This window comes from Thalassophryne amazonica, chromosome 21, assembly GCF_902500255.1.
Source record: "Thalassophryne amazonica chromosome 21, fThaAma1.1, whole genome shotgun sequence".
In the NCBI taxonomy this organism is placed as follows: Eukaryota; Metazoa; Chordata; class Actinopteri; order Batrachoidiformes; family Batrachoididae; genus Thalassophryne; species Thalassophryne amazonica.
Window position 1 is genome coordinate 12,521,327 of NC_047123.1, and position 18,529 is coordinate 12,539,855.

General features: G+C 40.2%; 1 protein-coding gene across 1 annotated transcript in view; it reads right to left on the reverse strand.

Moving 5' to 3' along the window:
• susd6 (sushi domain containing 6) overlaps positions 1–11,636 on the reverse strand; it is a 54,542-nt gene extending 42,906 nt beyond the window's left edge. Inside the window, exons 1-2 of the mRNA XM_034161866.1 lie at positions 11,464–11,636; positions 6,120–6,294 (exon numbers count right to left, since the gene is read on the reverse strand). Coding sequence (XP_034017757.1) covers positions 6,120–6,252 — 133 coding nt within the window. The 5' untranslated portion in view covers positions 6,253–6,294; positions 11,464–11,636. The remainder of the gene's footprint in view (positions 1–6,119; positions 6,295–11,463) is intronic.
• Positions 11,637–18,529: the final 6,893 nt, after the last annotated feature.

Below are 18,529 nucleotides of genomic sequence, written 5' to 3' on the forward strand. Positions count from 1 at the left end.
TAAACTGATAAACTGCTAAAAAAATGTATCTTTATTACAGATAACCAATAACCGAATAACTGTCTGATAAACCAGTTTCACTTTAAGGGCCGCAGGGGCTGCTGGGTAAATTCAAGGATCACAAACACAAAGAACACACGAAAAATGAATGAATAAAAAATAAAACCCCAAACAGTGTCATCATTTTTCAAAATCAGTAACACACAGTATTAGAAGTCACAGTTTATCTCCGTATTAGATACACCATCATTTACGAGCTAAAAGCTGCCGCTTTTTCACATGCTTTGAATCCTGCAGCTTAAACAGCCGAAATACGTCAATTAATGCATTGACTGGCAGAGTAAAAGACACATGTAGTAAATATAAATTATGTTTAGTGGGATTCATATTTACATGTAGTAAATATAAATTCTGTTTAGTGGGATTCATCTGAAGAAATAATCCATATAAAGCGTCCTGCTTATCCAAACGGAGTCTAAATGGTGAAGAAAAGTCCTATGGCACAAAGAAATAAAATAAAATAATGTTAAAATTAGTCTGTTTTGTTTTTGTGTCGAGCAGGCGATAACACTGTAACGTCCAAAGTGAAGCTGAACTACACTACCCACAATGCTCTCTGCGTTGAGTGGCCAATCATGTTTTGCGCTTAATGATGATGTCAGCAACCCCAAATAAATACATCAACAAAAAACCAGTGTGTCACTTATAATTTTTTTCAGGCCCAGCGGTACTCATGGGTGGGGTGGGGGTGGGCTGATTTGCAGGGTGCCTTGTGTGGAAGAATGTGAGGCACTTGAAAACACAAAAGTTAAGTGAAGTGCTGATTATTTAGGAAATCCTACCATAGTCCTTCAAAGCTTAAAACCCTGCAATTTATCACGTTTACCAGTGGGTGGGTATGTAGCATAGAAAAATCACATGCACTGGTGCTTTTTGTCATGGCATCAATCACACTATGAAACTGCCTTGGGTCGTGGATGGCCATTACTCAGGCAACAGCTTCATCCCCACCTCTTAAAAGTAACCAAACCATCTTTCTACTGCAGGAAGGTGAAACATAGATGTCCACTTGACTTTCCTACCTGATTGTGTCCTGAACACTGATGCACCTGTGTGATGGATCGTGCCAACAAAAAAAGACGCTGGGGACCCAGAGACAGACTCACCCATTACCCAGGCCGAAGTCACCGAGGTGGTTAGAAAGCTCCTCGGTGGCAAGGCTCCTGGGGGTGAATGAAATCCGTCCTGAGTACCTTAAGTCTCTGGATGTTGTGGGACTGTCTTGGCTGACACGCCTCTGCAACATCGCGTGGCGGTCGGGGACAGTGCCTCTGTTTTGGCAGACCTACACGCTCCATCGGGTGCTCGAGGGTTCATGGGAGTTCGCCCAACCAGTCCACATGTGCTTTGTGGATCTGGAGAAGGCGTTCGACCGTGTCCCTCGGGGCACCCTGTAGGGGGTGCTCTGGGAGTACGAGGTGCGGGATCCTTTGCTAAGGGCTATCCGGTCCCTGTACGACCGCAGCAGGAGCTTGGTTCGCATTGCCGGTAGTAAGTTAAACCTGTTTCCAGTGCACGTTGGCCTCCACCAGGGCTCTGGTGGTTCTGTTCATTATCTTTATGGACAGAATTTCTAGGCGCAGCCAGGGTGTAGAGGGGGTCTGGTTTGGGAAACCACAGAATCTCATCTCTGCTGTTTGCGGACGATGTGGTTCTGTTGGCTTCGTCAAATCAGGACCTTCAGCGTGCACTGGGGTGGTTTGCAGCTGAGTGTGAAGCATCCGGGATGAAAGTCAGCACCTCCAAATCCAAGGCCATGGTTCTCGACTGGAAAAAGGTGGTTTGCCCTCTTCAGGTCGGTGGAGTGTCCTTGCCTCAAGTGGAGGAGTTTAAGTATCTCAGGGTCTTGTTCACGAGTGAGGGACGGATGGAGCGTGAGATCGATAGACGGATTTGTGCAGCATCTGCAGTGATGCGGTCGCTGTATCGGACCGTCGTGGTGAAGAGAGAGCTGAGTATGGGGGCAAAGCTCTCGATTTACCGATCGATATACGTTCTGTTCCTCACCTATGGGAAAGAACGAGATCGCAAGTACAAGTGGCCAAGATGAGTTTCACTCCGCAGGGTGGCTGGGTGCTCCCTTAGAGATAGGGTGGGAAGCTCGGTCACTCGGGAGGAGCTTGGAGTTGAGCTGCTGCTCCTCCACGTCGAAAGGAGCCAGTTGAGGGGGCTTGGGCATCTTTTCTGGATGCCCCCTGGATGCCTTGCTGGAGAGGTGTTCTGGGCACGTCCCATCGGGAGGAGGCCCCGGGGAAGACCCAGGACATGCCGGAGGGACTACATCTCTCGGCTGGCTTGGCAACGCCTTGGGGTTCCCCCAGAGATGCTGGGGAAGGTGTGTGTGGATCGGGAGGTCTAGGCGGCTTTGCTTGAGCTGCTGCCCCCGCCACCCGACTCCGGATAAAGCGGAAGAAAATGGATGGATGGATAGAAGTCTATGGTCAGCATTCATTAAGTGGGTAATTCTGTAGACCTTCTGCAAGCATCTCTAGCATGTTCACCACAACATCATGGCTAATCTTTTTACACCACCAGTACTGGAAGACCATGTCCAGCTGGATGCCCTAGAGCAGTGATTTTCAACCTTTTTTGAGCCGCGGCACCCTTTTTATATTTACAAAATCCTGCGGCACACCACCAATCAAAATAATATTATAATTCTAGTACCTCTGGTTTTGCGCAAAACCCAATTATCGCAATAGAAAATCGATACAGAAAACACCGCATTTCGAAAATCCTCAAGCATTTTGCGCTCTGATCTCAAGTAGGGCTGTCACGATTAGGAATTTCTGGAGATGATTAATTGTCAGACAAATAATTGCGATTGACGAATATATTTTCTATTTTTTCTCTTTTTTTCCCCTTCTTTATATTCTACTATTGTAGTATAATTACACAACTCTGGAAGAACGTTTGGCTTCTGTGAGTGGAGAAACTGGGAATGGTGCAACATTTTTATTTTTATCTTCATTTTACATACAGTCCCAACTTTTTCTGAATTGTGGTTGTTTCTGTTGCATTTCTGAAATTGTTTCTCTTCATCAGTCACGTTTTGTGTTTAAACACTGCATTAAGCCCATACTGAACAAATAAATACCTTTGGAAAATAACAGCTGTTAAAGTTCAGAGTTCTCACCTGCTTTTTGTGATCTGTGCATCTGAACATCACCACAGCTTCTCCATGTCAGGGTTTTTTTTTGTTTTTTGTGGCTCAGTTCATTCATATATTCTCATTTTTTTAAATATGTTTTTAAAGCTATTTGACCGTTTATTTCATCTCATGATCTCATTAATTCAGCATACGACACGCACATGGTGTGAACAGGACGGTAACGGCAGAATCACACCTTTAGAGAAAGTTCAGAGAGAAGTAAAGGCAGCTTCATGTTTTGGTTTTGTTAACATGTTTATTCGGGTTAAAATCCTCTCTCTGCTCTGCGCTCGCTGTGCACTGATGGTTCTCAGACTGTAACGTGTCGCGCCTGCATTCAGGAATCTCCCTCACGCGCCCCCTCCCTCGCAGTCTGCAGCCTGTTGACTCCGCGCGCGCACACACACGCACACACACACACCGACAGCTCCAAACGGAGGCTGCAGCACAATGACGTCAGATTCTGAGTCCTTTTATGCTTTGTGGATAAAATAAATAATTCACGGTAATCGCGAATATGAAAAATAATCGCGAATATGAAAAATAATCGCGATTGATTGTAATAATTGTGACAGCCCTAATCTCAAGTGTTTTTTTTTTTTTAGACGTGTTGACACTTTTATTCACAATAATCTGCCACTCTAATATTCACGGAGTGCAGAGGCTGCCTTCAGCGAACCCAGTTGTGAGCGAGAAGGCCCAAGTCTGACCACGGTGACATCAACGGAGGTGAGGCCGCCTTCCCCGCACACCTCCACAGCCAACGCAGTTTCTCCTTCCCCAGAGGAGCCATGCTCCGTGAGCAGCTGAGATTCACGCTGTAGTCAGCAACCCGTAACCATGGAGACGCACAACGCTATGTGCGCAAGTATGTCTATTATACTCTAGTACAGCGCTTTGCTGTCATCTACTGGAATAAAAGAGCATTACATCTGCCACACTATTACAGCACATACACCCGATAACGGTGATATTTGATAATTGCCCACGGCACCCCTGACGATCGATCACGGCACCCCGGTTGAGAATCACTGCCCTAGAGTCAGGATCTACCAGCTCAAAGTACCAAACATTTTGCAGTCGATTTTCATTTAACCAATTTCTCAGTATTTTCCTATGGGGACCAACCTGATGATCTCAGTGACAGCCACTGCAATAAGATTCCTGTATGACCAGAGGGGAATCACCTCTGGGACAGCAACAAATCACAGAATAAAGCTGCGAGAGGAATGCCTCCCTCACTGAGATATTACTGACAACATTTGGAATGTACACTGACCCTACTGACAAGATGCCAAAAGAGTGGGTAAGTCAGAGAATCATAATATGCTTGCCGACAGGAGTCATGTCTGACCCCATCTGAAGGAGCCAGTCGAACGCAGTAACTGCCACACCATTGATAAGACGGCCATTCAGGTGAGCAGACCAAAAGTAGGTGCATTACCCTCTTGAGATGTGCCTTTTTCAAGATCCATTAAGCTCAGGGAGTGTTACTCCACCAATGTGGCACCTCCCAAGCACCCTTGAGAGAATCAGAAGATTGTTCTCCTTGCTGAGACAGAACATTCCACATACCCACCTGCATAAGCCCTGGACATAACTCCGGGCTGCTCTCTAGCAGTTTAATCTACTGTATTCTCATGTATTCCCCATCCCCTTTCTAATTTGATGGAAGGCAGCAATGACATATTTCCATCAAATGTAGGAACAAATCTCTTTTAATTTTTGTCCGTGCAAAATGCAAAGACCAAAAAAAAAGAAAGAAACTCAGCATTGTTGAACCCAGGATCTTCTTCCTGTTTGAACTAATGTGCCATCACAAGAGAATGATTTTGAAAAGCTTGTCTTAGGAGATTTAATTAATTTACAGTAAGTGTGTAAATGAGTTTGAGTAAATGTTCTTCTTTTCAGAAGCTCCTTTGTACTTTCTAAATGAAACTATCAACTGAACACAATGATTAAAAAAAATGTATTTATCATCCTTGATAGATAACCATTTTGACTGGTGAGCGTTGGTGGAGGTACACAGTTTCTGAGTGATCTCTAGTGATATTTCTATTTTCACACTAACAAAGACAAATATCAAAAGAATTAAAGGAAAAAAATAGTGAATTTAGGTACCTCCACAGGTCTTAAACACCCTCATATCAAATACACAGAGTGCGTGCTCTCTGATGGCAAATATGTGGCACATGCCACAATGTGGGTTGTGAATCGAGTTTATTTGGAAAGAGATCTGATATCTGCAATGACTGTGTGTGTGTGCGTGTGTGGGTAAGGAAGAACAGGAACACTGACTGCAGTAATGACAGCATAAATGCCATGCAAGAGTATACCAAATCAGCATTTACATCATTTTAAGATTTACGATCTGTCACGTTAGAGAAGGAGGAATGAGAATGAGGAAACTCAGTGTCACTGATGAAAACCTTATGACATCAACGTGACAGCAGAAACCTCAGTCTGTGAACCCACTCACACATGGAGAGAACATACAAACTCCACACAGACAGGACCAGGTCAGAGCCAACCTGGGACTTTCTCACTGTGAGGTGACACTGCCAACCATTCACCACATGCTGCCCATTTATAGTCCTTTGAACTCATCAGAAAATCAGGAAATGAATGAGGCTATTGTGATGCCATTCATTTTCCCCCTACAACTGTTTGTATAGAACCAGCTGAGTGGTTGTTTCAATTAGCTATGACATCATCACTTCAGAGCTCAGTGGGATTAGTCTCAGGAACTAGTGCAAAATGACAAGATGATAAAGGAAGCCACTTTAATCTGAGTAACCTTCAACATAAAGGTCAAACAACCTCAACCGGTTCAAGACTACACAGGTAAAGTCGACGATACGGCTGATGTGCACCATGTGGAAGCAGAGTATATGTGGTGGTGTCTTACCTGATGCGTGAGTGTGAGGGAGCAGGGTGAAGAGAAGGAAAAGCACGTGGGCAGCCAGTCTGTAGGCTATAGAGGGGGATGGACACGAGGAGGACAGGATTCTCGTCTGAAACGCTACCATTCCATCACACATGTTTTTCCGTCACCGACCAGCGGGAGTCTTCTATGGCTTAACCTGTGCACAGAAACACAGTAAGAGATGGCAAGGGAAGGAGAGCGTAAACACACATTAATTATCAACACTCAGTGAGGATTATTCAACCAAAAGCAATACAAGAACAAAGAGATGTGAAGAAAGTGTGACATTGGTTTTGTTAACATGATATAACCACTGATTAACTGTTAAGGAGTGTATAGTTGATGCTATGATTCCTTTTTACCCAAGGCCAGCAAATATGACCACTGGGTAATGGGAAGGCTTTTCGTCCATCCGTCCATCTGTGCTCAGCATAAGTCCAGTCCTATTACTGCCAGACTCTTGAAAGTCACAGGAAAAATTATTGGGACACAGACCTTGGACAAGTTCAAAGATGGTTAACCTTGATGTATTTTCAGGGGTTATAAAGTCACATTCGGTATCAATCTGATCTGTTTTGCGCATGCGCGCTAACGTCTGCAAACTCAAAGCTAACTTGCTATGTATGGGTTAAAAATGTCTTATTAATACCTGCAAATAAACAGGATGAGCTACAAATATAATTGATTTGTACAACTTCAGCTCTTGTCAAAACTCATGTAAACACACACGCAAAGCCTCCTGCAGACGCCATTAAAATGTAAATATTGTTTATGATTGAATGACTGATTGATCGAGGGGCTTTATTGAACTGTACAACTGTACTGAACTACAAACTGTACGTAAAACATAGGATTGATCAATCAGGTTGAGCACACTCGATGAATGTGCTGTAACTCTTTAAAGTGTCATCGCTGTCGGTGTGAACATCAAACGACCTGATCGATAAGATGTGGTCATGCCTGATTAATGCGCTGATTAAACATTTAAAGCGCCGTTGCTGTCGGTGACAGATCACACAGCACTTCATTCACATCACACCTGATCCCGGCAAACTGGAGCTTTACAAGTTTAAATCATCACAGCGTTTCATTATTAAGGTCTGTGATGACCTTATCAGGTCTGATCAGATGACATTGATGGCACTTTCAAAGTTTAAAGAGTCACAACACTCCATTCATTCATGCCACCATGTACCACAGCCAGTCGACTCATCAGCATTCTGTACACAATGAAAATGGTCCACCAAAATAAAAAAATGAAAATAGAAAAAAATTAAATAATGTTAAATTTACTCTGTTTCTGACCCACACCACACAGTGCAGTACCGACCCGAACCACTGGGTGCAAACAGGGCTGTCGGCATATGCTGGTTAATCGTCAAGGTGTGACAGCTGCATTAATTTATTAGATGTACGCCAACGTGCGCCAGTGTGTTTAATATGGCCGGCATACGCAGGCAAAACTGTCAAGTTGTGACAGGGCCTTTACATTTCCATATAGTTTTAAATATTAAATTTTATGTTTCAAAAGCTGTTAAATACTGTTAAAAAGAATTTCTGTTTCTTGAAACATATATCAAGCATTGTGCATTTTCACTGGCATTGACTACAAAAATGTTGATATTGTGAAAACCTTTGACTATAGAGGTAGCCTAAGCTGCAAGTACATCAGTACGTCTTTGTAATGGCTTTAATTAGACCTATCAGGGTACGTAATGATGAATATGCATTTTATGATGCATCAATTTTCTTCAGGTACTTTTAACGGATATATTATTGTTGCTGTTATTGCTGCAACCTTTTATCAGCTGTCTACAAACTGTGCACTTCAGGCACAGACAACCTGCCAGCCAGCAGGCTGTTGCTGCAGTTTTCAGCTACCCAGGGTTCCTGGAATGCTCTGACAGCCAAGAAGAGCAGCATTACAGATGTATGTTAGGAACAGAGAACACTCAGTGTTCCAAAGAAACAGCTGGGAGGAGATTTCTAACCAATGGGCCCCAGTGCTACTACAACCTGGCTGGGCCTGCAGAGGAAGCCCAGAGATGGGGCTCTGCGTGGCAGCATAGAAAGAACCCTTTGTTATGTACGTTACGTAGACAGGTAACAAATTAAAGGAAAAACCAACATGAATTGTGTTAGTATGGCGTTGGACAGCCACTGGCCAAAACATCAACTTCAACGTGCCTTGACATTGATTCAAATAGACATATGACACAAATTAGTTTCATTCTCATCAAATCATTCAGTGACCCCTCATGCCATATGAAAAGTGTTGTTCAGGTTTTTCTTTTAATTTGTCCCCATCTGTATCCAAGAATGTTGAGTGGGGAAAGAGAATAAAGAATGAAATTATGAACAGCTCAGTAAACTAAACCCACAGATTCATTCATTAATTTTCTATAGACAATTATTCCAATTAAGGATGAGGGGGCAGGAGCTGGAGTCCAACCCCCTGGTCATTGAGCGAGAGCCAAGGTACACGCTGAACAGGTCGGCAGTAAATCGCAGGGCCACATACAGTTAGACAGACAAATTCACACACTCACACACACTCGTACAGTCAATTTAAAGATTCCACTTCACCGAACCTGCAAATCTCTGGAAGTGGGAGGAAGGAACCTGGAGGGAACCCAGGCAAACAAGGGAAAAACATACGTACTCTACACCCATAACCATCCATCCATTTTCTATACCCACTTACTCCAATTAAGGGTCAAGGAGTGTTTGGGGGGGTGGAGCAGTCATTGGGCATGAGGCAGGGTATGTTTTTGGACATGGGAGAAAGCTGGAGCACCTGGAGGGAACCCACATAAACAAAGGGACAACATGCAAACTCTACATAGAAATGACCATGTGGGAAGTGATCCCACAACCATATATACCCAGTAAAATCACCAGTGTTAAATTAACACTGACAGTGATCATATGGACCCACTCTGACCTAGGGATGGGTACTGATAAGATTTTATCGATACTGGTGCCATTATCGATTCTGTTTATCAATCCGATTCCTTATCGATTCCTTTATCGATACCTCTTGTGAATTTTGTACTAAAAGTAGGCTTTACAGGTTTTCTATGTATTTCATTGAGTCTTAAAGTAAATAAATATGAAATTGGTCACTGTATCCTTGATCTCTGGACATAAATAAAAATAAACAAAACGGTGTTTCACTTTGAAGTTATTAATTCCGACTGGATTCTATCGTTCTAACTTGACTCGGCAGAGAGCCGCGCAGCGTTAGGAGCTGTGTGAACAGAACGGAGGACGATTCTTGTTTCTTTCTCGCAACAAGACAGGAGTCCCAGTTAGTAACTTTAATCCGCACAAAAGTGACTCACAATTTCACATATTTAGGGATGAAAGTGGTGAAAAACAAAAAAAGCTGAAACCCTAAATTACCCCCCAACACCACCTGCATGAAAATGTTTGAATTCTATAAGCTCTGAAATGCAATCTGGGACTATTCCAGATATTAAACTGCAGTGAGTGCAGCATCCATTTTGGTGAGGGAAAAAAAAAAAAACGTTCCTTATTCAAATTCATTCCAGTAGTATTCTGCTCTTACTAGGATGCAGCAGTTTTCTAGCTTGGCAGATAGTTCTGGAGGAAATCACTGAAGAAATTAACACATTGAAAATATGGTTTGACCGAAACAAACTGTCATTAAACTTAAATGAGACAGGGATGAAATGGAGGTGTAAGAGTCACTAGGTGTTCACAGGAAACACTTATTTATTTCTGTATGTCTGTATGTATTTATTTATTTATGTATGTTCATTGCTAGTTGGTTTTACATTTTCTGTTTTGTTTTTTATTCAGGTTCTTTTTGTCTCTTTCTCTAAAATTGTATATAATCATTAGATTAGTTATTATTACTATTATTGTTGTGCTTGCTATTATTAATAATATATAAACAAAAACACATTTAAAAAATATTACAATTTGTAATACATTTGACTCTTACAACAAACGCTTGACAGCTGCAACTGCTTAATGCTAACTTAACTTTGAAAATGTCATAGACATGCTAATGTGTTAGCATCGGTTCCGTTTTTAAGTTATAAAATACATATATCAACTGTTTCAGAAGACCATAACAGGTCGGTTTAACATAAAAAAGGTAAATAATACTCACAGCCATATGCTCTTTTGGGTTTTTGCGGGGGAAAGCGAAAGAAAAAAATTAATCAACGAAGCAATGATCGAAGCACTGCTTCAATCTGCGAATCACTCTTCGATTGGTTCAAGGTTCAAAGCAAAGCGGCGCTGCAGAAAAGTTGATTACAGACCCGCTGCAGGGTCTGTAATCAATGTAGAGAAATTATAATTTTCCTGACAAACCATTCGAACCATTTCTTAACGATACCCGAAAGGAACCGGTTCTCGATACCCATCCCTTCTCTGACCAGAGTGCAACCTGGCCAGAGTACACCTCGTCCAATATAACTTTTCTGAATCCAATATTTCTCTATGTTGGACTCCTTACTTAAATCCATCCAGCTGTTTTTAAGTTTCTTGTCTACAGACACACACCCATGAAAACACTACCCTGCCCCTGCCACTTCCCCGATGTGCAGGGTAATAAAGTGGGCTTTCTAAATGACTTAATACACATATTGTTTGCTGAAACAGAATATGTGCAATCAGAGAAAAGTGAGTTTGAAAACTTTTGCCTTATGTTACACTTGGATCTTTGTTGTTCATGAGTCAGGCAAAGTTATAATCACACTTAGAATGTTGTGTCTGTTGGTTATAACACAAAACTTTGACACTACAGTTTTACGGGAACACAGGGAAGGGAAACAGAAGAGCTGTAGGCGTTTGAGTTGAACACATCATATGGAAAGTCAGTAATAAATGGAACCGTTCCTGATCAGCTGTTTTCATCGAGGCAAAAAAGCGGAGTCACACGCTTCGACACGTGCGTGTGCGTGAGACATTTAAACGCACACCGACACGGTGCCGACTGTTAAACACGTCACGGTAACCTTTATTGTTCATATGTAATAACACTGTTACACTCCAGCACTGTATCTACATCAGCTAGCACACACAAAATAAACGTCCTCAGTCCGTCTCAAAGCTCTCTGTCAAACAGTCTGTCATTCTAGCCGAATAAATGCGCACAATTCAACAATTATCATCTTTATTGCTAACTAACTTCACACTTCGTTAGCTGGTTGACAAACGCAGATGTTCCTTTGTAGTTTATTCACCGCTCGAGTGTGTTTATCTGTTATGAATATGTAATAAACAAACACACGGCAGGGACGGGGGGAGGCCTATCTGCTTAGCTGGCGGAAAAAAGAGCAACACTCACCAAATTAAGGTTACCAGCAGCGACTTTTTCTCTTTAAGAGTACATGTACATCTGACGCGCCAACTGTTGTATATAAAAAAAGGAAGAAACAAAGAAATCTCTGGGTGGTAAGCGTCCGTCGGCAGACTTTCGTTGTTCTCTGTCCTCGTCTGCTCTTTATTTTGAGCCGTGAGCGGAAACAGGCGTCCAACTCCGTTAACCCGACTAGACTTCAAAATAAAAGTACCCAATTATGACGAGGACAAAGGATCGAAACAATTTATGTCGACATCTTTTCCTACGTTCGTTAACAAAATTCTCAGCAAGGTTTTCCATAATTCTCGATTTATTTTATTTTATTTTATTTGCACATGATTCACAGATATGTAGGCCATTTTTCGATAGGAGCAGGAGCTTCTTCCAAGCAATGTTAATATTTGTGATCATTGCAAAAAAGGACTGCTCACTCTGAGTCTAGTGCAGCAGATACAGCAAATAAAATAATTGCATTTTTTGTGATAAAAGCATTAACTTTGGCACTCATATTCTAAATGAACTGAAGTTCATTTTCAGATGTGGAGGCATCCTGACCTACAGGGGTCAATGACCTCTGTAACCACTATTTTACCACAATCATTCACTTTTAAATGACTCAACAAGAGAAGTCTGTGAGTGCTGTAGTTTAGGGGAAACCAGGGCATGGTGAATCACAGGACACAGTGAGTCAATAGCTATATCTGCAAAACTACATATATATTTGCAGTAGTTATGCCATATTTTTATGCATAAAGACATCCCCCTTATAAATGAGTGTTTTGTTTTTGGATACATTAAGGGTAAAACTAAGTGACAAGTGAAGTCAGTTTTTTCCTATCAAAAGTAAATTTTGTAGATGTCAGTGTCTTTGTATTTATTTCTCACAATGGAGGAAAGGTGGCCCAAAAAATTATTAGTTAGAAGACTACCCACATTCAACTCATATGTGTTATGTCTTCTCCAGACTATCAGTTATTTGATAACATGTCTCATGTGCGTCACATGCACAGTGAATCAGTCTAGAAAGTGATTTACTAAGCCACAGTATCACATGGATGACAAATATTACTTGTTGAAGCTTATACATTTATTTTCCATGAATTATTTCTATAATTTCTGTATATAAACAACTGTTTTCATGTTTGAACAGAAATTATGACAGATGTATTTATAATAGTTTCTAAAGGACTTATATCACTATATAAGACACTCACACATTTAATGTCCTGGTTTGCTGGATTATAGTTTGTATATGTATCAGCATGTATTTAATAATTTTGAAGAAATCTTTATAATCATGTGTTTTTAAATTATATTCTAAGTTGATTCACTGTGCCCCGTGAATTAGTGTCCGGGGCACAGTGAATCAAAAATTTTAAAATCAATTTTAAACACCTGTAAATTACACTTGGGGAGACATAAATAACAGCCTTATAAACAATAACTTGCTGTATTAAATCCACAACAGAATGACCTAAACCTATACATAATGCGTTTATGCTGCCACAAAACAAAATTTCTGATCCACTGTGCCCTGGCTTCCCCTATTTCTAGCCTAAAACCAGTGTTAATGTGCTGGTTTCAATGGCTTGCTTATATTTTTAGTTTTTTTTAAGCGAAAATACTGACAATTTTGTAACTGTTCTTCACTCAGGTGAAGACTGCTTATTATAAGGCATGAAACACACAGCAAGCTTCACGCTTGTGTTACAGCCATTGCGTGTTGATTTTCATTTAGGCTTCCAAGATGACAGATTAAATCTTGCAGATAGGCAGCATGAGGGATGCCTCCCAGAAGTGTGTTGCATCACGTGAACTGTTCTCTTTGAGAGGAAACACCCAGTGCCCATTTTTCAATGCATGTCATGGGGATAACTAGATAGAACATAATTAACACCTTTTGCTGGATTTTCTATGACTAGGAAAGAAGTCAGAGCCATAAACAATACAAAGAGAATTTTAAAAAACAATTTCAATGATTAATAAACGTCACCTGACTGGTCTCTGGTTACAACAAGCCACTTTCTAGTCGTTTCCAAAAGCTGGTCAAGAAACCCACATGGAGCTCTGTGACTTATAAGATCTGGATTATAAAAATAATCTAAAAGGACGGAGTTGAATGTGAGTCTTTCATTCATTCATTCATTCATTCATTCATTCATTCATTCATTCATTCATTCATTCATTCATTCATTTCTGCTGCTTATCTGGGCCCAGGTCTAGATGGCAGGCGTGCAAGCAGCTCTTCCCACACTATGGGACCCTGAAGAGTTCCCAAGCCATTTGGGAAATATAATCACTCCAGCATGTCCTGGCTCTTCCTTGGGGACTCCTCCCAGTTGCACGTGCTAGGAAGACCTCCTGAGGGAGACGACCAGGGGGCATCCTCGCCAGATGGCCGAACCACCACGCATATGTTAGAGCCTCTCACCCTTAGTGTAAACCCACATACCCGACAGAGGAATCTCATTTCCTTGTATCCACCACCCTGTTCCTTATGCCACTGTACAGCTGTATCTGCTAAGACAGTTAAAAAAACCTAAACCCTAACCCCAAGTTTTAAGCTTGTGTAAGTTTGTGTACTATTACTCTGTGAAGTGTACATCCAATGTCACCCATCTCTATTTACAAATGTACCTGTGGATTAAATGTTATAACTGCTCTGCCAAGTCAGAAAATGATGCTGTCATATGTGTTATATTATTCTGGCATGCAAAATCAATCAATCAATCAATCAATCAATCAATTTTTTTATATAGCGCCAAATCACAACAAACAGTTGCCCCAAGGCGCTTTATATTGTAAGGCAAGGCCATACAATAATTATGTAAAACCCCAACGGTCAAAATGACCCCCTGTGAGCAAGCACTTGGCTACAGTGGGAAGGAAAAACTCCCTTTTAACAGGAAGAAACCTCCAGCAGAACCAGGCTCAGGGAGGGGCAGTCTTCTGCTGGGACTGGTTGGGGCTGAGGGAGAGAACCAAGAAAAAGACATGCTGTGGAGGGGAGCAGAGATCAATCACTAATGATTAAATGCAGAGTGGTGCATACAGAGCAAAAAGAGAAAGAACAGTGCATCATGGGAACCCCCCAGCAGTCTACGTCTATAGCAGCATAACTAAGGGATGGTTCAGGGTCACCTGATCCAGCCCTAACTATAAGCTTTAGCAAAAAGGAAAGTTTTAAGCCTAATCTTAAAAGTAGAGAGGGTGTCTGTAGAGACGTTTCTTTGAAAACCTGTCAATTTCACACAATAATTGTTTTTACTTTTGAATTTGATAATTTATATGTACTTTATAAATGGATAATAAATAATGAACTAATAAAAAAGAACAAGTCCTGCTTGCTTGAGTTTCTCACTTTTGACTATAATTCGCTGAAATAGTTTGAACAGAAAATTTGTTGTTCATATTCACTGACTACTTCTCATATTCCTGTTTTTTAAATATTTACTTCTTTTTTAAGGGCTATTAAGCTAACAGCCACTGCAGATTTATCTCCAACAGTGCACTTACATTAAACACATATTGTATATTTAGTGCAGCAGCAAAGATAGCAAAATCCTGCAAATGGTGATACAAGCATCAAATTCAGCACAAATACTCCTTAGACATTACTCTTTTGAAAAACTGAATAGCCACTTGAATTTTCAATAGGCGGCCAGGTGGGGTCAATTGAAGACTTACACAGGGGTCAAATTCAAAATGCTCCAGTCAAATTGAAAACTAGACAACATTATTTGTCTGATCATAATGCTTCCAAAAAGGTATAGTTTGGACTATGTATGACTGAATGTTCAGGAGTCATGGGGTAAAAACAGCAAAAAATGGTGACAAAGGTCAGTTTCAGTTTGTACACGAGTCAAAAGTTAAAGTTGCTCCAATTTTGGTAAAAGCAATGATGCAGATTGTTAGTTGAGTCAACAGGGTTTTAAAAAGCAATAGTATGGACCATGTATCATGCTTAGTTATCATGTTACAGAGTAACATATGTCACATGTTATAGAATCCAATGGACGTTGACCTTGTTTGACCTTTACTTTGGAGACCAAACATTCAACACAGTCAAAACTATTCCATTTATTAATCCTATTAGCGCAACCAATAATTTGCATCACTTTTTACCAAAACTGGAGCAACTTTAACTTTTGACCCCTGTACAAACTGAAACTGACCTTTGTCACCATTTTTTGCTGTTTTTACCCCATGACTCCTGAACATTCAGTCAGACATAGTCCAAACTATACCTATTTGGAATCGTTATGATCAGACAAATAATTTAGTGTCGTTTTCAATTTGAGTGGCGCACTTTTGACCCCTGTGTAATTCTTCAGTTGACCCCTACCTGTATTGAAAATTCATGTGGCTTGTTGTTTTTTTTTTCCAAAATAGTAATGTCTAAGGAGTATTTGTGCCGACTTTGGTGCTTGACTCTCCATTTGCAGGATTGTTTCATTTATCTGCTGCACTTATTTTATGTCTTCAGACCACATTTTGGATGCTGTTTCAGTAGAATAGCTCCCCCTCGTGGCAAACTAACAGCAGGTCCTGAACAGAGGAATGCACTGAGTGTTGTCAGATGAAGTGTTGGTTATGTGAGTTTTGATGTCAGCTCTAATGTGTTGTTATGGCTCAGGTGCTACAACTACGGCCATGTAACAACAGACAGAATTAATTTTCGGTATGTGCACCCTCCCTGCACTGAAACGTACCGTACATCTGCCTTTGCACAGCCCCATTCCGCTATATTTATTTGACAGTGAACATAGTTTTGCCTGTTTGCTTGTCTATTTGACTCCTTTGCTTCTTACAGAAGTATTTTTTTCCTTTTGTTTTTATTGTTGTTTTTGCACCAATTACACCAGATCAAATTCCTTGTATGTGAGAACTTACTTAAATTTGATTCTGATTCTGATATTGTTTTTCCCATTTAAGCAACTAAGTAATGTCCAATCAGTTGATATAACTAGATTAAGTAAAGCCAGAGAGAAAAGAATTGGAGAAAAATAGATAATTCAGCTTAAATTCTAATGATTTATTTCTGTATTAATGTTGTATTAAGTATTTCTTGTTCTATTATTCCATTATTATTGGTGCTATCCTATCATTTTTTAATTAAATTACAAGTTGCACACCCTTGCCAGGTTTTGTACCTGAAATCTTGCACCCATGGCTGTGTTGCTGTTACACCACAAGAGTTGTGTTTTGATTCATACTTTTTCACAAAGTTGGCTGCAGTCTCGTCATGCTCCTGAAGAGAACTGGCAGCAATAACAATCTTTTTCTTGAGGAAAATTTGCTAATATTCCATCACAAACGGGTAGCATTTGTACAACACGTAAAGCATTGTTAGATACAGCAGGTGGCATTTTCAGACAGGAGTACGGGAAGTGGACAATTTTCTGAGAAACAGTTAACTTATTAAAAACTGCACTTCGATAACCTAATGCATGAGTTAATTGGGTTCAAAATGAGCTAAGGGTGAAGAAATGTGGACTTACCTGAGTGAAACGACGGCAGAAAAACTGCTCCGCTCGCTTCCACACTGGCAGCGGCCATTTCCAAAAACACTGTGTGAATAAATGGAAAAGTTTTGACTGCGTTGAATGTATGGTCTCCAAAGTAAAGGTCAAACAAGGTCGACATCCATTGGATTCTATACATATGACATATGTTACCCTGTAACATGACAGATGGTGCAAACTATTCCTTTTTAAAATGCTATTAACTCAACCAATAATTTGCTTTTTTTTTAATACCAAAATTGGAGCACATTTAACTTTTGACCCCTGTACAAACTGAAACTGACCTTTGTCACCATTTTTGCTGTTTTGACCCCATAACTCCATGGAATTCAGTCAGTCCATAGTCATTCAAACTATTGGAATTGTAATTATTTATTGACCCTTAGCTCATTAGAGGTCAGCTCCAGGATGGCTCCATATCTGAAAATAAACATTAGTTAATTTCAAATATGTGCGCCATATTCCATGCTTTTATCACAAAATGAACAATTTTATGGAAATTTAACTAAGCTGCACCACTAAAACACTTTATGTTAATATCAAGAATTCAGAAAATATCAAGCATGATGTCATGCAATCAAGTAGGCTCAAACAAACATACATTTAGTGCATTTACCTCTGAGAGAACATCACTGGTTCAAAGAAATGTGTTTTTATTTGCTTGTTTATTTTTTAAATACATAATTAGTCTGGCAACCACAGCTGCTGACTGTAATTTCAACATGGAGCAGTACAGTAATCTTTTTGCAGTTCTAAAACTGTTGTATGTTCCAGTAGGCACATTGTAGAATAATAGTATCCTACTGCCAAGTTGAGTACTGTAAGTTAAAACAGAAATTTGTTAGTGTATCATCAGATCCACTCAATTTGTTTGACCACTTTAAAAGATTCTAGCAAACTTCCACTGAATTATACGAATATACACATAACTGTTTTAAATATCTTACCTTCTTCAACCCATCTTGTGGTAGTTATATCTTCTCAACTGTTAAATTCTGAAAATGTTGACCACATTGACCACTTTCAGGATTTGTTTTTTTTTTTTTTTAAATTATTTATTTATTAGCTTTCTGAGTAAATCTTTATATGACCACCTGCTGTATATAAATCTTTGCTTAATTTACTGACTTTCTTTTCTTTCAGTAAACCTGTATCAAATTCTGGGAATGGAAGTATTCCAGGGAGGGATCTGACTATTGCCTGGCAAAATTGTAACTTTTAAACTGTGTTACATTATTAATTTTCTTCCAAATCCTTTTGTTTTTGTGTGGTATTCCCATGATGTTGCTGAATTATGTTTAACCTCTTTTTTTTTTTTTTTTTTTGCAATCTAACCCCATGTCTAATGGCAATTGGATATTTCATTGCTTAAAGGGAACTGTGTTATTCAATAGAATATAGTACGTTACATTCCTCCCACCTTCTTTTTTTCTCCCCTCCCTTATCTATTTCCTTATTAACATAACAGCATACATCAGACTCCATTCTCCATGCCCAAACAGGAGGTGGCGGTAATACACTGTGTC